Genomic DNA, 19762 nt, shown 5'->3' with positions numbered 1-19762 from the left:
TCGGCATTACTATCAACTGCAAATCACCAAAACTAAGTGGAAGAACTATAAACGTCTGAACCTGTATTCTCGAGGTGTTATAGACTCAGATTTGCGCGAGCCATACCTCTTTGCGTTTTCCGATTTGGATAAGTTAGTCTACACGAGTGCGGAGTTAGTTACTGTGTATATGCCGCACCCAACTCATTTGTCACCGAAACTGGGCTGGTATCCATTTCTGATAACATCACCGTTGATACGAAAGTGAGCTAGCAGAAGAAGCGAAATATACAGGCTGAGGCGCCCAACGTTTTCACCTCAAATAACTTTTGACATTTTTACAAGATGTCTCTTTGTTAAATACATAGCCGGGCGGAGTGGCCGCGCGGTTTGAGGCATCATGTGACGGACTGTGCGGCCCCTCCCGCCGGAGGTTCGAGTCCTCCCTCGGACAAGGGTGTGTGTGTGTGTGTGTGTGTGTGTGTGTGTGTGTGTGTGTTGTTCTTAGCATAAGTTTGTTTAAGTTGTGTGTACGTCTGGGGATCGATGACCTAAGCAGTTTGGGCCCTTAGGAATTCACACACATTTGAACATTTGTTAAATATATCCTTTCACACCCACACCAACAGATTGGCGTCGCTGATCTCTTGTCATCCTAATGAAGGTTCTTAGATAACAACTGGAGCTCTGACGATGAAACTGTGTCATCGAACTGTACACTGGCGAAATAAAAACGTTATTAAAAACAGTAGACGGATTATATTATTAAGTTTTACATTCATGTTAATTTGATTTAACTCAGTTAAATTACATCTTTTAATCGAAAAGTTTCATTCTTCTTTCGTAAATAATTTCCAAAGAAAGTAGTTTCGTTATACGAGTAAATAGACCGATAATTTTACGCAGTGTTGTTGTTATTCGTAAATGATAATTTCGTACATAACGATTCCGACTTAGAGTACAACTGTGTAGCTTCCGACTCCGACTCGAGCACCGATAAACCACCTCAGTAAAATCTGTATTCGAACCCGCGAGTTCAGGATCTAGTACGGCCAGTGTAAAAGATCTGGGACGCCCCGTATACGCGACTGCCGAAGTTTGTTCGTACCTCAGGGGCGCGGGCGGCGGCGGCGGAAGACGCACGGAGGGCTGTCGGGACGCCCACGGAGACGCAGCTGGCCGCCTTGTCTAGCAGAGCGCTGCTGAGCAAGCTCTTGTAGAGCGCGGGCGGCAGCTGGAACGGCCTGGACGCGGGGGCGGAGGCGCGCTCGTCGTCGCCGGAGCGGGGAGAGGAGCCGCGGGACGTGGGGGCGGCGCGAGCCGCGGGGCCCGCGGCCCGCATCTGGCGACCTGCCGCCGCCGCACTGGGGCGCCGCGCCACCAGGCCACGCCTGCGCACCGGGCCCGCTGCCGATACAGCCAAACAAACGCGAGATCTCTTTCTCCTACCCACCACCTACAGGCACTAGTAGATAACAGCGGAGGAAGCGGGATCGGGATATATCTTACCGTCGACGGCGAGGTCATTCGAGACGGAGCAAAATCTCGAACTGGGGAAGAAATCCGCCGCAACCTCCCCGAAGGAACCACGTCGACACTCGACCTTAAGCGTGGTACGGAAACCACACTCCCTAAAACCGAATTCGCATGTGGAGATTTCAACCGCAGCCCTCCTGAATGTGTATTAACCACTGCGTCACCTCTCTCGGTGCAAAGTAACTAATTAATGTCTTTTAATCTCTCCTTTTCTAAAAAGTCTCTTCCTAAAAAGAGAAGCAACTGTGTAAATATCAAGAGTTAAGATGGGAGGCCACTTCTAAGCAAAGAATGGAAAACTGAAAGGTGGAAGAGATATAGAGAGGGGCTATACGAGCGAAATGAACTTTGAGGCAGTAGTGTAGAAAGGTAATAGGAAGTAGATGAAGATGAGATAGGAGATGTCATACTGATAAGTGGCCTCACACTTCCAAGTACTTCGTCAAACGGACTCCAATTTGCAGTCACTGAAGTAACACCGCATATCCTCTGAGCCCGTGAAATTTCGTTTCTTCCTCCACTTCTGGGTGCTTCACTTTTTTCTCGGGCGATGTATGTGAGACAGGCGAAATACCCTGAGACTTCAAGAATGAAATAAATCACAGGTGTGAATATTACCGCGGTATCATTAACGCTTGCAAAATACTGGTATGAATTTTAATAGAAGGGAAGACTGGTATTTGCCTTCCTCGGGGAACATCCGTTGGATTTCGGGAGAAATGTAGGAAAATACAAGGTGATACTGTCTTAGAATGTATCTTAAAGAAAGGCAACTCGATGCATATAACATTTGTAGAGTTAGAGAAAACCTTTGACAATGTCGATTAAAGTACACACTTTCAAATTTTGACGGTATCAAAGATAAAATACAGGGAATGAAATATTATTTACAACTTGTACAGAAACCATACTGCAGTTATAAGAGTCGAAGGATATGAAAGGAAAGCAGTAGTTGAGAAGAGCGTAAGACAGGTTTTAAGCATATCCCCGATGTTGTTCAGTCTGTACATTTATAAAACAGTAAATCAAATTTAAAAAAAAGGTTGGAAAAGTGTTTAAAGCTCAGGGGGAAGAAATAGGAATTTTGAGGTTTGCCTATGAGACTGTAATTCTATCAGACACTGCAAAGCGCTTAGAACAGCAGATGAACGAAACGGATAGTGTCCTGAAAGTAGCTTATAAGATAAACATTTGCAAAAGTAAAACAAAAGAAATGGAAATTAAGATAATTAAATCAGGCTCGAGCGATGCTTTCTGAATCCGTGATGATTTGTGGAGACATGTTTTTTATGTTCCAAGGAAATTTATTATTTTCAAACTTAGACTATACTAAAAAATTATGCAGCAAACCGAGGTTAACGGAACTGGTCTGTAATTTTCCGGGTCCGTTTCTCTACCCTTCTCATATACAGGAGTCACCCGCGCTTTTTTCCACTCGCTTGGAACTTCACGCTGGGCGAGAGATTCGCGATAAATGCAAGCTACGAAACGCGCAGTGCCGATGAATACTCTCTGTACAACCGAACTGGAGTTCCATCATAATCTGGCGATTTATTTGTTTTCAGCTCTTTCAGTTGTTTCTTAACGCCATGGATGAATATTTCTATGTACACCATATGTGAGTCTGTACAACGGTCAAACGATCGTATGTCTGTACAGTCCTCCTGCGTGAATGATTTTTGTAAACTCGAACTTTAAAACTTCAGTTTTCCTTTTGCTATCTTCTGTTGCCACGCTACACTGGTCGATGACTGAATAGCAGCCTTCGACCCGCTTAGTGATTTTACGTAGGCCCAGAATTTTCTCTGCTTCTCGGCAAGATCTTTCGCTAACATGTGACATTCGAATTTATTGTATGCTTTGCGCATAGATCATTTTATTGATGCACGAAGTCCTACTAACTTTTGCCTGTCGACATTTATGCGTTCCTTTTTAAACCGAGAGTACTTGAATCTCTGTTTCCTTACTATTTTCCGAATTTTGTTATTAAACCACAGTGGACCTTTTACTTCCTTAATCCACTTACTCGGCACATACTACTCTAGAGTGCGATTTACATTTACTTTAAACTTTGTACAAAATTCCTCTAGGTCCGTCGTATCGGAACTAAATGAAATAATTTCTCCTAGCTACATATAGATTCCTAATCCATACATATATCTCTGAAAATTTGTGATTGAATATTTAATAGCTATGAAAATACTTGTAGGATTTGTAATGAAGAACATGGGCACTTGCAATACATAATTGATACATGAATAGTTCACCTCCTAACTATTACCTGTTACATGTACCCAGCGTCTTTCATTATAAATCATAGAAGTGGAATCTGTATGGGACTAGGAGAACTTATTTTATACCTTTTAGTCCAGTTTAAAAGAGAGTTACATTCTTCTTTTTCTTGTGCCTTTGTCCCGAGCTTGCCATAGTTACGAACGAATTTGGCATGGGTTATTTAGAGGATGCGCTTCCTGTCGCCACCTTGTTACTCCCAGGGACGGGACGGAGTGTGTGTACTCCAGCTGTCTACTTTTAGCGTTGTACACTGAGGTGACAAAAGTCATCGGATAGCTTGGCGTACTGCAGCAGCTCGAGGTGGCCTGCACTCAACAAGCTGTTGGAAGTTCACTGCAGAAATATTGAGCCATGCTGCCACTATAGGCATCCATAATTGCGGAAGCGTTGTCTGAGCAGGATTTTGTGTGCGAACTGAGCCCTCCATTGCGTCCCATAAATGTTCGATGGGATTCATGTCGGACGATCTGGGTGGCCAAATCATTCGCGCGAATTGTCCACAATGGTCTTCAAACCAATCGCCAACAATTTCCATCGTTGTTCGGGAACATGAAGCCCATGAACGGCTGCAAATGTTCTCTAGTCAGTTGCAACAGCGGACCCACTCCATCCCATATAAACACAATCCACAACATTATGGATCCACCACCACCTTGCACAGTACCTTGTTGACAACTTGGGTCCATTGCTTCGTGAGGTCTGCGTCACTCTCGAACCCTGCCATTAGCTCTTACCAACTGAAATCGGGTAGCCGGCTGCTGTGACCGAGCGGCTCTAAGCGCTTCAGTCCGGAACCGCGCTGCTGCTACGGTCGCAGGTTCGAATCCTGCTTCTGGCATGGATGTGTGTGATGCCCTTATGTTAAGTTAGGTTTAAGTAGTTCTAAGTCTATGGGACTGACGACCTCAGATGTTAAGTTCAAAATGGCTCTGAGCACTATGGGACTTAACTTCTTAGGTCATCAGTCACCTAGAACTTAGAATTACTTAAATCTAACTAACCTAAGCACAACACACACATCCATGCCCGAGGCAGGATTCGAACCTTCGACCGTAGCGGTTGCGCAGTTCCAGACTGTAGCGCCTAGAACCGCTCGGCCACCGTGGCCGGCTCAGATGTTAAGTCCCATAGTGGTTCAAATGGCTCTGAGCACTATGCGACTTAACTTCTGAGGTCATCAGTCGCTTAGAACTTAGAACTAATTAAACCTAACTAACCTAAGGACATCACACACATCCATGCCCGAGGCAGGATTCGAACCTGCGACCGTAGCGGTCGCGCAGTTCCAGACTGTAGCGTCTAGAACCGCTCGGCCACCCCGGCCGGCTCAGATGTTAAGTCCCATAGTGCTTAGAGCCATTTGAACCATTTGAAATCGGGTATCATTTGATCAGGCCACGGTTCTCCAGTCATCTAGGGCCCAACCGATAAGATCATGAGCCCAGGAGAGTCGCTGCGGGCGATATCGTGCTGTTAGTAAAGGTACCAGAGTCAGTCGTCTGCTGCCATAGCCCATTATCGCCAGATTTCGCCGCACTGTCCTAACTGATACGGTCGTTGTAACGTCCCAGATTGATTACTGTGGTTATTTCTCGCAGTGTTGCTTGTCTGTTAGCACTGACAACTATATGCAAACGCCACTGCTCTCGGTCGTTAAGTGAATGCCGTTGGTTACTGAGTTGTCCGTGGTGAGAGATAATGCCTGAAATTTGATATTCTTGGCACAGTCTTGACACTGCAGATCTCGGAATACTGAATTCCCAAACGATTTTCTAATTGGATGGTACCATGTGTCTAGTTCCAACTACCATTGCACGTTCAAAGTCTGTTAATTCCAGTAGTGCGGCCACAATCACGTCGGAAAACTTTTTCATGAATTACCTGAGTACAAATGACAATTCCGCCAATGCACTGCCCATTTATGCTTTGTGACACGACTCTACCACCATCTGTATATGTGCATATTGCTACCCCATGACTTTTGTCACCTCAGTGTACATGTAGAGGTCATGAAATTTTTTCCAAATTGTTTGCAAGTCGTGTTACTGTGGCAGGACTTCGGTACCAGTCCGGTATTCACCTAGTGGGATGTGGAAAACTGCCTAGAAACCACATTCAGTCTGATCGGCACACCGACCATCGTCGTTAATCCGCCCGGCGGATCCGATCTGGGACCAGCGCACTTTCCTGTACCGGAAGTGGCGGTGTTATATTCTCGGCTATCCGGGCGGGTAAAAGAATGTTACATTAAAAATGTATGTCATTTAAATTATCATTTGCAGCTTCTTAGCCTTGTAAGTGTGAAATTTGTCAGTGGGTCAGTGTGTAATGAGAACGATGCAAGAGCTTAATGCAGTCGAGTGCAGTATTTGGACAGTAAGGTGGACGTGGCCCTGCGGCTCCGCGAGGTATACGCTGCAGAGGCAGTGCTGGCGCTCACAGATGCAGTAGTGCCGTCTGGCTGCCGACATCGAGTTCCACACATACCACCTGGAAAGCATTCCGATATTACCTGCACAACGAGCTGGTCCCGCATAGCAGCCGAGATGTCAGGCGTTACTAATCCTTTTCATCTCCAACCCCACACCCACCCCTGTGGGACCTAGGTGGATCAGACAGACAAGAAAGCGAGTTAATATTGCATTGACATCCAGTTGTGAGCTGCGTTTAAAATTACAAGTCTCTAGCTCATTGGGAACTTAGTTTAAAATCAACTGCAAAAGTTGCACCAAACAAACAGAAAAGAAGACAATCTAATAAAAACGTAGTAAAAAGAGGAGTTTGTTAACATATAAAAATCTGAGTGTTAGGAATTCTTTTCTGAAGGTATTATTCTGTAATGGAGCCCTTGTATGGAAGTAAAACATGGATAATAAACGTACCAGACAAAAACAATTGAAACGTGCTGCGACCGAAGAAAGCTGAAGATTATATGGTAGATCCCATACCTACTAAGGAGGTACTAAATCGAATTTGGGAGAAATGAAATTTATGGCACGTCTCGACTGAAAGAAGTGATCGGTTGACAAGAAATTTCTGATTCTTGAAGAAATCGTAAATTTGGTTTTGGAGGGAAGTGTTGCGAGTAAAAGTTGTACAGAGAAATAAAGGGACGAATGCAGCAAGTAGGTTCAATGGATGCAGGTTGCAGTCGTCATTCACAGATGAAGCGGCTGGCACAGGGTAGACTTGCGTGGAGAGCTGCATCCAACTACTTGTTGGTCAAAAGACCAAAACAACAACAATCTCTCCATCATTTTCGACGATGACATCTCGAAGGCTCGCAAGCGAAATATATTTTATTAGCCTGTGTGAAATATTAAAGACTTCCTAAAGATGTACTTTATTGATGCTTATTATTCATGCAAGATACATTATCAGCTTCGAAATGCACACTCCATCATCAGGCGTACCTGGGATCCAGTACCGTCTATGTCCATCCAATGATATATGTCTATACTTGGATAGCCTCTAACCACTGATATCTTGCCATTCTGCTTTACTGTGTAGAAAAAAAATCAAGAAAATTTATGCGAACGCTTTTTGTTTGCTTTTGCTTTTCAACACATACGAAGTCCAACCATGTCTTGGACTACAGCAAGAAAAACAGGGGCTTCCATCAATCTATTAGGGCGAGTGACGGGACGCTTTCTTTGAAAAAAGATGACCGCAGTTTTCCTTCTCCTGTCCTTGTCTAACCTGAACCTATCTACAAGAGTGCATCCTCAACGGAAGATAGAGGAAACATGCACAATCACTTTGATGGAATTTCCACTCGATGTAATGAATGGCAGGTCTCTTTAAACGTCGATAAATGCAGTAATATGCAAGAATCCTACGGTATATGACTATAAGATTTGTACGGAGCTTATGAAGTCCGTTGTATCGTTTAAATGTTTAGGAGTAATACTAAGAATGGATATTAAATAGCACGAATACGTGAAATCTATCAGAGATAAGGCGAATTGGAGACTTGCATTTGTTTGATGGACTCTGAGAGAATACATTGTCTCTGCAAAAGAAACCGCATAAAAGACGAAAGAGCGACAAATTCTAGAGCACTGCTCCAGCGTTGGTTGTTATCAGGTAGGCACGAGTGCACATATCTAAAGAATTCAGAGACGCGACGCTCGGATCGTAACAAATGGGTATAATGCGTACGAAGGTGTAAGAGAGATGCTCAGCGAACTTAAATGATAATCTTTGGAAGAAAACTGACGTATTTCTCGTCAAACTCTGTTGCGTAAATTTAGAGCACAGGTACTTGAGTGCGCAATAGCTGCGCTGCCAGCTTCACGTATCACGCGTAGGGATGGTGAGAATAAGACGAAAGAGATTAGACTGCGTGCAAAGACATATCGAACAGTTATTTTTCAGTCACTCGATACGCAAATGGAATACGCAATGTACCTTGGTCTGCGCGGAATATATGTAGATGTACATATACATGTACTCCATACCTAGTCGTGACATAGAACACTAAACTTCCGTTCCTTCATCAGTGTATGATATTTAGATTTTACTTAAGACTAGATGTTTATTTCGCAAGGTGTAAATTGTTGTTAGTGGAACTAATTTTATCCCATTGAAGAAAGAACTTGCTCGAAAATCTCGGAAGGACTGTCCGAATTTATTATAGCGTCACTAGCGATGGAATAGTAGCTCGGGTTGGACGAGGATAGAGAACGCTCTGCGAAGTGCTTGGCTGGTTGTGCCTTTTATTGTACCGCAATACTGGGTTTCATTCACTGACTATGCGTTGGAAGAATGTCTGTCTGTGTATCTCTGTGGCAGCTAATTGTCAAATTTTATTTACGCTTTCTTAACTGGACGGGTACCCAGGTAGCTGAACAATATTCGACGTTAATGGATATCAGATCCTCCTATCATGCGAAACACTTGTTTTTTTTTTCATGTGATTCGAGCATGTCTCAGCATCTCTGTGCTATCATCAGTGGGTTTTCTGTATTCAAATTTTAATTTTTACATTATCGGTTATACTGGAACATTTGTACATTATCGTGTACTGGTAACTTGTCATGGTTTTCTTTGGCAGATCCTTTTTCTTTTGCGTTGTCACCACTTATTGAGAACCGCACACAAATACTTCACATATAGCCGGCCGGAGTGGCCGAGCGGTTAAAGGCGCTACAGTCTGGAACCGCACGACCGCTACGGTCGCAGGTTCGAATCCTGCCTCGGGCATGGATGTGTGTGATGTCCTTAGGTTAGTTAGGTTTAAGTAGTTCTAAGTTCTAGGGGACTTACGACCACAGCAGTTGAGTCCCATAGTGCTCAGAGCCATTTGAACCATACTTCAAATATTTTGCAGAACTTTGTTTTGGCAAAGTGAAAAGCGTTTGTTACAAACACAGTGCAAACGTTATTGTGTCTCCCATCCCAGTCGGCGTTCACTAGTGAACGAGCTGTTCACTTTCTTGGAACACATCCGGGACCAGATTAGAGAAAGAAGCGGCGCCACTCCCTGCAGGACCTGCCCATCATTTTGCAGGACATGCTCGAACGCCTCACGTGAAAACTCTGAAGCGTGCGTGTAAAAGTAACGAGCCCAGGGCTCGCTGAAAATCCGACTCGCGTGGTTGGATACATTTCGAAGGAAATTCATTTTTTCAGACAGCTTGTAGGGTCCGTGCCTGCCAACCGAAAGAAACTGTTTGTTCACATTACACTGTGCGATAAATTTCTATTTCTCATACTGAATATATCTTGGACCAAAGTGCATTTTCAACGGACGTAATAAAACAAAACTATGAGCGGTGGTGTAATTAGGCTAACTGATTCCCAGAGTAAAGTCCGACTTTTCCGCCCTCCCCTCGCGGTCGACGTCACCTCTATTTAGTGAAACTTGCACGTTTCGGTATCTCTTTTTTTCTATGATATAATTCAAAATATGGAAAACACATAGTCCAAAGTCACATTGCCTGCAACAGTAACGCTATTCTTTTTTCGGTTTTAATTGCTGACCAATACAAAGCCCTAAAAAAAGCAAAATATACTACTTACGCTTTCATTGCCATGGCTCAGCTGGCATAACGAGAGTGGCTCCATCTTGTAACCGACAAGAAGATACTCGCTTCCCCGTGCCAGCGAGAGCTAGGGATTACGTAACTACACCTCCACCCTCCTACCACTTCAGTGCCCTCCAATCCTTTCCCTTCTTCTTCTTCCTCCTCCTCCTCCACCTTCTGCTCTGCTTTCCCTCTTCCCTTTTTCTTTGGCCATTCCTTGTTTTCACTCGTCACAAAACTGCGCCCACACGGAAACAGCGCCCAGGGATCGCGCCTCGGCTGCCATACCCTACTTACACATCTGGGTTTAAGAACCTACTTAAGTTCGGTTATTTCATCTCGTAAATACATCAATATAATATACAAATGGAAAAAGGCGCAGCACGAAAGATAAGACTGAACCAAAGCAGGAGCAAAAACATTTCAGAATTTCAAATGTAACCCATGTATTCGTTCTTTGCTTCAATATTATCTTGACTGCTGATCCTTTTTCCACATGTATTTTGTATCGATGAATATGGGACCTCTTCTTACTGTGAGACTGTTAAATGAACGCATCCTCATACCTTTATTTTATCACGACGACTGTTGAAAATGGACTTCGGTTCGAAACATATTCAGCACGAATGAAAGGTTTATAGCGCAGCCATAGATGTATGAAGATGGTGCCCTCTCTCGGGCATGCAGCAGAATTGACTGGTCATTGTAGAAGTAGATTTCGACAAATTAACGTGACATCCCTATCAACTTACTCCTGCCGACTGTCGTCCTGTTGTTCGCAGGATATTCCTCGTTGGTTCTTTGATGTTCAGCATCTTACTAGAAGAAAAAAGAAATACGAACAGCTGCAGATAGTGTGTTTGGACATTTCCCCACTTTTTTATTCAGAGCTATGCTCTTGTTCGGGACATCCAGAATACGAAACTTTTCATTCATAATCTAATACACTTTAATTTGCAACTGAAGAAACGGCCATAAAAGATGCAATTTTAGGGCTAATCAAATAAATGTATGTTTAAATTAAAGAAAAACGATTATTTGAAACAAGCTGCTTACACTATGTCATCAAAAGTATCCGGACACCTGGATGAAAATGACTTACAAGTTCGTGGCGCCCTCTATCGGTAATGCTGGAATTCAATATGGTGTTGGCCCACCCTTAGGTTTGATTACAGCTTCCGGTCTTGAAGGCATAGGTTCAGTCAGGTGATGGAAGGCTTCTTGGGGAATGGCAGCCCATGCTGCACTGACGAGAGGCATCGATGTCGGTAGGTGAGGCCTGGCACGAAGTCTGCGTTCCAAAACATCCCAAAGCTTTTCTATAGGATTCAGGTCAGGACTCTGTGCAGACCAGTCCATTACAGGGATGTTGTTGTCATGTAACCAATCCGCCACAGGCCGTGCATTATGAACAGGTACTCGATCGTGTTGAAATATGCAATCGCCATCCCCGAATTGCTCTTCAACAGTGGAAGCAAAAAGGTGCTTAAAACATCAGTGTAGGCCTGTGCTGTGACAGTGCCACGCAAAACAACAAGGGGTGCGAGCCCCCTCCATGAAAAACACGACCACATCATAAAACCACCGCCTCAGAATTTTACTGTTGGCACTACACACGCTGGCAGATGACGTTCACCGGGTACTCGCCATACCCACACCCCGCCATCGGATCGCCACATTGTGTGCCGTGATTCGTCACTCCACACAATGTTTTTTCCACTGTTCAATCGTCCAGTTTTTACGCTGCTTACACCAAGCCAGACGTCATTTGGCATTTACCGGCGTGATGTGTGGGTTATGAGCAGCCGCTCGACCATGAAATCCAAGTTTTCTCACCTCCCGCCTAACTGTCTGGAGAGGTGTCTGCCTGTTACACAGTACGACCCTCTTCAACTGACGGCGGTCTCTGTCAGTCAACAGACGAGGTCGGCCTGTACGCTTTTCTGCTGTACGTGTCCTATCACATCGGAAACAGTGGGCCTAGGGATGTTAAGGAGTGTGGAAATCTCGCGTAGAGACGTATGACACAAGTGACACCAAATTACCTGTCCACGTTCGAAGCCCGTGAGTTCCGCGGAGCCCCCCCCCCCCCCCCCGGCTCTCTCACGATGTCTAATGACTACTGAGGTCGCTGATATGAATTACCTAGCAGTAGGTGGCAGCACAATGCACCTAATATGAAAAACGTGTGTTTTTGGGGGTGTCCGGATACTTTTGATCACATAGTGTATATTTAGCACCGGAGACATACATAAAATTACAACCACGTTTCTCACTGAGCAACATTAGTGATATGTCCTAACTGGCGAGCCAAATAAAAACACTGTAGCTTCTGCTTAGCCAACTGAAACCTCCGAAAAAAGAGAAGCACATTCGCCAGCCGCAAGTCGTAGCATATCTTTCCCATTTCAGGTGCATCAGTTTGAGAAAAAGAAAGTAAAATTAGCTGACTAGAGCTTTAAAGTATACAAAAATTTTGCTTCAAGTAGGATCAGAGGAGTAAAAGGAAAAATTAAGGACTAATACAAATTTTCTGCAGTTTTCTGGCGTTTCAACTGTATACGCACAAAGACACTTCCACATCTGATGACTTCTCCCCCATAAGAACGCATGCAGAGTTCTACCATTAATTATAAAATCTAAACGTTCGGGGATGAGTTTAATGTTCCCAGTTCAATTTGTCGCGTCTTTTGGAAGTGTAACCGGTGACAAACCCATCCGCCTGGATGTGTTAAACGTATGAAAGAGCTTGAAAGCCGGAGTTTAAATAGAATGTGGAATAGATTAACCATTCTACCTCCGGTGTACGTGCCTTAACTCCTCTATTCCTAACAGCACCAAGTCATTTGTTAGTGCTCTTGGTAATTCGCCAGTAAAATTAAAATTCGTCAGGCTACAGATCCAAAGGTGGGGTGTTCGGTGGACGGAGAAGCGATATCTCTCCTCACGTAGTATGGACAGTCACTATTGAAATAGTCGGCTGCTGCTACGTCGAACCTCGACAAATAGAATTTTTGTGTAAACTGTAATTGTTGTCAAGTATCTTAAAAACGATAAATCGAAGAAATCCTGTGTGATGTGGTACAGTAGAAAAAATTCTTGCAGAGATTATATAGCAAATCATTCGGTATCGTCTCTGCTAAATGCAAATGCACACGGTACGAAACATTTTGAAGGAAACTCGTCAACTGCACACTAAGAAAATTGATTATGTGCGAAGATATTTGCGTGCTTGCTTTATAGATTGAAGTGCTTTGCCAGACGAAGGCAATGTTGATAGTGGGCACTGTACGTAATTACCCCCATCTCATCCCACTTCGTTGAAAAGTGACGAGTTGCACGCGGTTTATCTCTCAACCATAAAACCGAATGACAGCTCTGCAGGGTGTTTAGAGACCGGAGTGTGTTACGTAGGTGATTCAGCTGTAAATTCTCTCACGGAATGCGATAACTTCAAACAGAATGTCAAACGAATGAGGCAATGCCTGGTGCTAAATGCAGACCGATCCATAGTACAGGGTAAGTTGGCTGTTTCTTGCGCGCTGCTGGACTAGGAGTCCGCCTGTGGGCTATTAGATCCTGTGCGGGTCTTCCTCTAATTATCTACTTTTTATGCTTTATAACTTCCCTATACACAACAGTATTATTCTACCCGCCAGAATAGCCGAGAGCGTACCCGCCAGAATAGCCGAGAGCGCTAATGCCCTGATTCTTGGACTCGGGTAGGCGCGCCGCCCCGGATTGAATCCGCCTGGCGGATTAACGACGAGGACCGGTGTGCCAGCCAGCCTGGATGTGGTTTTTAGGCGGTTTTCCATATTCCACTAGGTGAATACCGGGCTGGTCCCCACGTCCCATCTAAGTTACACGACTTGCAGATATTTGAATCAAATTCACACTATTTCATGATTTACACTATACGCAGACAGCTGGAGTACACTAATTCCGTCCCGGGGGGTACGGGGTGGCGGCAGGAAAATTAACTATGCCAAATCCGTACTTAGCCTTGCCGACCCTGCGTACGATGCAAATAAATGGTTCAAATGGCTCTGAGCACTATGGGACTTAACATCTGTGGTCATCAGTCCCCTAGAACTTAGAACTACTTAAACCTAACTAACCTAGTGACATCACACACATCCATGCCCGAGGCAGGATTCGAACCTGCGACCATAACAGTCGCGCGGTTCCGGACGGCGCGCCTAGAACCGCTAGACCACCGCGGCCGGCCGCGTACGATGCAGGATAAAGGCAGTAGCAAAAGAAGAAGAAGAATACAACCGTATAATCCGCCTTACCTTCTTTATCATTAAGACTGATGAGCTAGAAATTCGTGTTTCAGAGGGCCGTCTGTAGAGCCAAGAAGAAATTATGACAGAACCGCTCATTTTCTGACTGGATGACGTCTTTGGTAATGAGTCAATCACACTAATCTTGTGTGGAAATGCAGGATGCGACTAACTGCTTCCCAGTATGAATGTGCAGAACTGTAACTAGCAGAATATTCAATCACTGTTGTAGATTAAATTTAATTGTGATATTCAAAATTGTTGTTACAGTTCGGCCACCACGGTGAATTTGAAAATAAACTGGATCAACAACAACCGTGATATTGGCGATGCAGTACTAAATTCATAATTATGTCGATGGACATTGAATCGTACCAAAACTATGCAGTTAAATTTAGTGCAATGCCCATATACAGAGTCAGCAAATTTAAATATGTGGCAAATGGCTTTCTGTAGACTAGATATCATGCAGTGAAGTAAAATTCCGCATTGGACGAGCTAGACAAGCGGTCTTAAAGTGTTTACAAGTTGGTATTTTGAACGGAACGTAAGAAAATAGGTTTTCAAAAAGGTCACGTTCAGTCGATACATCCTTACGGAGTAGGTTGGACACTAAGAAGTAAACACCATCAACAAAATAGAAACTTTCGAGATGTAGATGCAACGCATAGCATTTAAAGATACCGTGGGCAGCGGGAATAACAAATGAGGAACTCGTTAAGTGTATCAATAGAGACCGGATCTACGCAGTAAAATAAAGAAAAGAATGACGAGTATTTCGGACATATCGTACCAATAAAAAAAATACCGATTCTTGAAGCTGATAGCCGGCCGCGGTGGTCTCGTGGTTCTAGGCGCTCAGTCCGGAGCCGCGTGACTGCTACGGTCGCAGGTTCGAATCCTGCCTCGGGCATGGATGTGTGTGATGTCCTTAGGTTAGTTAGGTTTAAGTAGTTCTAAGTTCTAGGGAACTGATGACCACAGATGTTAAGTCCCATAGTGCTCAGAGCCATTTTTTTGAAGCTGATACCTGAATACAAAATTAAACGCGGAAGACGAACTGGAATATATAGGGCGTTTCGGCTGCAAAGTATTAGGACACAACGATATGCAATCACTGATATACTCAGCAGAAGAGCTAAAAATTCGTTAGTGGCTATACACTGGAATAAGAAGAAGACATAGTTGATGATGACAAGATCTTGCAGATCAGGCGTAGTTTGGAGGAAATCCGATTTTGCTGGTTGTGGTGACACTTTATTTCGCTGTAGATGGGAATTCCTGGCGCTTAATGAACGCGACGCTATCCTCTCCCCTCCCTAAACCCGGGAAGGCCAGCAGTGAGTCTTCGTCGCGTGGCCAGCGATTGTCAGAGGCGTGGAGCTCGCGATGCGGAAGACTCAACGGAGAAATCGAGAAAGTTGAATAGGGGAATGTTTAATTGGCACACATACTAGAACGTTGCTACACGAAAGGCCGTGGTTGATCATTTAAACCTATAGGAGAGAGCCTTCCAATTGCTAGTAGGGCGGCAAAGAGTTTTAAATGAGATGACTAACATCTTTTAGTTCTTATTGCCCCTTAGCTACTGAAGACTTATCATCAGATTATTATCGTTTATTATTTAGCGTATGGGAAAATTGCAGAAAACGTGACATTTACAAAAGAGAAAAATAAGATGTAAAGAAAACGTACGAAATATTAAGGAACTAGTGTAAAATTATAGCGAGTGAACATTTAGAAACGTTATTAATATTACAGTTTCATTAAATCTCTATGTCCGAGAAATTTAACCATGCAGAGCCGGTTTGAGAATGTTTTTCCACAATAGCGACTTACTTGATACCTGCATCCCTCTTCCCTCTTTTGTCTCGTACACCACGACCGGTAAACAAAAAGAGTCTTGCACTTGGATGCCCGTGGCACCCCTCTCGGGTTGTCTCCCCAAGCGGCAGCTGCTAATTGTGGCGCGTCCTGTACAGAAATCATACAGTTGTGGCCCCCGACAGCTTGGCGCCTTAAGCGACGACTTGGGCCGCTTCGGCCTTAAACCGGCCCTGTAACCACGCCGTAGCGTTTGCAGAGGCCTGTACGAATGCGTTCCAGTCTCCCTAAAATCTTCTTATTGGGCATTCGTTAATAATGCGATCTGCTGTTCAACCTGTTTTGCCACATTATCGACAGAATACAAAATCCCATGGTTTGAATCTTTCATGCCTGGTTCTGTGCGACTCATGTGGCTCCAGATTTTTCTCCGTGGCTCCATGTCTTTAGGTGATATGACTGGCTCATATGAGTCTTGCCATGATTCATTTTATATGATTTACTTGAAAAAAAAAAAAAAAAGGCTGCCCATGGATCAGTGTCGGCTCCCCTTTTCTTTAATTTCTAATCAAGTGTTATGCCTGCAACAACATCTCATTGTTAAGCATATGATGTTGCTCTGAAAGCACAATAGAAATTTTTCGAAGCAGACGAAGAAACTTCTGCAGATGAGCAAGGTATATCAAATCTTCTTCTGTTTTTCCTGGCCTTACCCATAATTTGGAGGGGTCGGTATATTAACCTGTATTTGGCAATCTTAGTGGTAGAGGATGACCAGGCGCCCTTCCTGTCGCCACCCGTTCACAAGAACTACATTTTGAAGCTAAGTCGGAATACTGACTAGCAGTTTTGGTAAAGATGATCTTACAACTTTCAAAAGTTGTAATAATGTCGATATTCCAATCACTGACGAGTTTAGCGTAGTTCGATTGATCAAAGTGATCTATTTCTGTTTCAAGGTCAGACACCATGGTAATCTTGGAGTGCTATAAAGCTAGTTTTGTTTTTAGAGTCTCTAGTATTACGTCATTTATCCGCCTGCATTCTAGTCAGAAAATCGTCGGAACCGTGGGTCTGTCGTGGCAGGGTCTTCCGTGGGTCTTCCGTGGCAGAGGGCGGCGAGCTTTGAGTGACAATGCCTGTGGAACACGGCGCTCTTCTTTTTGAGTATTCCAGACATGGGATTAAAATGTGGTACCAACTGGCGGACACCGTACAACTCGCAAAAAGCTGATTAACGAACTCCAAGAAACGGCTTCGAGACCAAAAAATAAGAATATTCTTCAGCCTCTTCGTATGTATTACGTAGAGGTCGTCAAAGTGAGACGAACATGTTACATATTTCCCACGCTTCTTTCGTGAATTTACCGGGAAAAAATGGTATGGTATGGTATAGTGTATTGAAATGTATGTTCTCCTACACACTCTTAATTGTTGGTCGTCTACTGGATGAAATCGAAATATTACATGAAATTGAGAGAATTTTCAGATCAGAAGAAGTATATTTTGACTTGTTTTTCCCTAATGATCGTGACTTCTACGGTCAGGATCTATGAGAATATATCACACGGGCCGGCCCGTGTGGCCGAGCGGTTCTAGGCGCTACAGTCTGGAACCGAGCGACCGCTACGGTCGCAGGTTCGGATCCTGCCTCGGGCATGGATGTGTGTGATGTCCTTAGGTTAGTTAGGTTTAAGTAGTTCTAAGTTCTAGGGGACTGATGACCTCAGAAGTTGAGTCCCATAGTGCTCAGAGCCATTTGAACCATTTATATCACACGTTGTAGGTAGCTGCTCTTTCTGATAATACATTATTTCAGTTTGGTGAGGTGATCTGATCTCGAGAATCAAGAGAGAACCTAATGTAATTCGTAGTCTTCAGTGTATTTTCCTTTTTGTCGCGGTTTAACAGCTCATGTGTTTTAACTGACAGTCACACCAGTACGACACTGACGAAAGATGGGCTAGCAATGGTCTCATCACTTACGATGAGGTAGCAGTTCAACTAAAGAAGCGTCGCGCAATTCGGATATGCGCAGTTCTCTAAAGATATTCAAGGTGTCACACAACGCTCAGCCATTATTTGTCTTTATGCGGTCGGTCACTGACCAACTACTGTAAGCTTTTAAGTGTGCGGCCAGCACGGATCAACGAAACTAGATGAAAATCAGCGTTTTAGGAGAAAAGGGAGCAAGAGCCATTGTCAGTATCATAGCAATAGACAAACAAGACACGTGACGAAATCCACCCCCCCATTCCCTCCCCCCCACCACCATCCCCCAGGCACGTGAGAAGCTGCTCAGAAAACTCCAATGACCGGATTCAAGGGCAGAAACTACGAATATTATTAAACATTAAATGGCAACCACGCATTTCACGTACTTCTGATTGCATGAAGTAAAATGAACGAGAAGAAAGAAACTGGAACCAGTCGTTACATTTTACATTTTTAACTCACCACATCGGGTTTCAGAGCCGAAGTTCCTTCCTTAGCTGATGTCAAGTGATTCAACAGAAACTTAAAGCCATGAATATAAAGTCTTATGACGTAACATGATCATTAAAATCAACAACCCCAAGCACGACCTACACACAAAGTGCTTACATTTAAAAAAATGGGTCAAGGACTCTAATCAAGGAAATATCAACGATGATGGTGTTCACCATTACATAATCAGAAAATTAAAGGAAGGACTGATTACGTCAGTACAGAATGAAGCTACCCTGCGAGCTCTACTTTTTGAGGAATACGGTTTTGTAGATGACATAGTTGTTTCCCAAACGAATTTTGAGTTGAGGGGGATGAAACTGAATTCTACGAGTTAACATTCCACGTCAGTTTTCTTTCCTATCTCATTCACGACCATCAACGACCATAGCGAAACTGGTAGCATTTTGGGAAATTCTCTACCGTCAACAACAGTCGTCGACGATACCGGTGCTAGGATAACGCGGTGACAAAGAGTAGGCAAAACTTATTGCTAAGGTCTCGAGCGGAATGTCATTCGTTGTCATTATTGGCTAACGCATCGTAAAAGTGAACGTATGAACGAAAATGGAAGCATAGAGCTTTTTGCAGGAGGCAGCCTTACAATGAGTTTTAAATAATGTCACTCTTCCTATGAACGACTCCCTTCTTCACGAACTGTAGAAAACAGGGAGATGTAACTTAAGTAGAATAAGGGTATCAGTGGCTGCGATAACCTGCGAAATGGCTGCTACCCAAAGAATCGAGCTCCTGTGACGGCGTCCGATCTGCCCGTGCCATCTAGTGACGGAGGCGGCAACTACTTGACCGAGTCTGTAGTCGTGTGGAAGGTATCAGCGAAATAAATAAAAAGAAACATGACGGAAAAAGAAAAAGTGTCTGAACGTGTCAGATTACTCAAGACGTTACTGCTGTCGTAAAACCAGTTAATAAGAGTTACTCGCTGCCCTGGGAAATACACTGAGCGGAGTATTTTATATCGAATCGAGTCTCCAGACAAGCCACATGTAAGAGTCATCAGCACTCTGGGGCATAATTTCAGATTAATATCGGTCTTTTCCAACATAAATGCTGTTGCTAAAAACGGTCTGCATGTAATCTGACACACTTTTCTGCATTATTATTGTTTCCTGGTTGTGCATCTTTAGGTCCGTCAGAAACTGGTCGATCATTTTTTGTGAAGTGGCGAGGAAAAATTCTTTGAACTACCCGTAATTAAAAGTTTTGAAAAAATAAATTGGAATATAGGGTTCCCCTATTTACTACAAATATCGAGAGCATTGAAAAAGTGCTGCAGACAGTAATAAACTATTGCAAATTGAA

General features: G+C 43.8%; 1 protein-coding gene across 1 annotated transcript in view; it reads right to left on the bottom strand.

Moving 5' to 3' along the window:
- The window catches only part of LOC124556338 (zinc finger protein rotund-like), a 499810-nt gene that overhangs the window by 366718 nt on the left and 113330 nt on the right, over window positions 1-19762 (bottom strand). The window contains exon 2 of the mRNA XM_047130307.1: window positions 1088-1223. Within this exon, the coding sequence (XP_046986263.1) occupies window positions 1088-1223 (136 nt within the window). The remainder of the gene's footprint in view (window positions 1-1087; window positions 1224-19762) is intronic.

The sequence above is a fragment of the Schistocerca americana genome, chromosome X (assembly GCF_021461395.2).
Source record: "Schistocerca americana isolate TAMUIC-IGC-003095 chromosome X, iqSchAmer2.1, whole genome shotgun sequence".
Lineage (NCBI taxonomy): Eukaryota > Metazoa > Arthropoda > Insecta > Orthoptera > Acrididae > Schistocerca > Schistocerca americana.
Note: the sequence above shows the minus strand (reverse complement) of the source record. Positions and strands in the feature narration are given on the sequence as shown.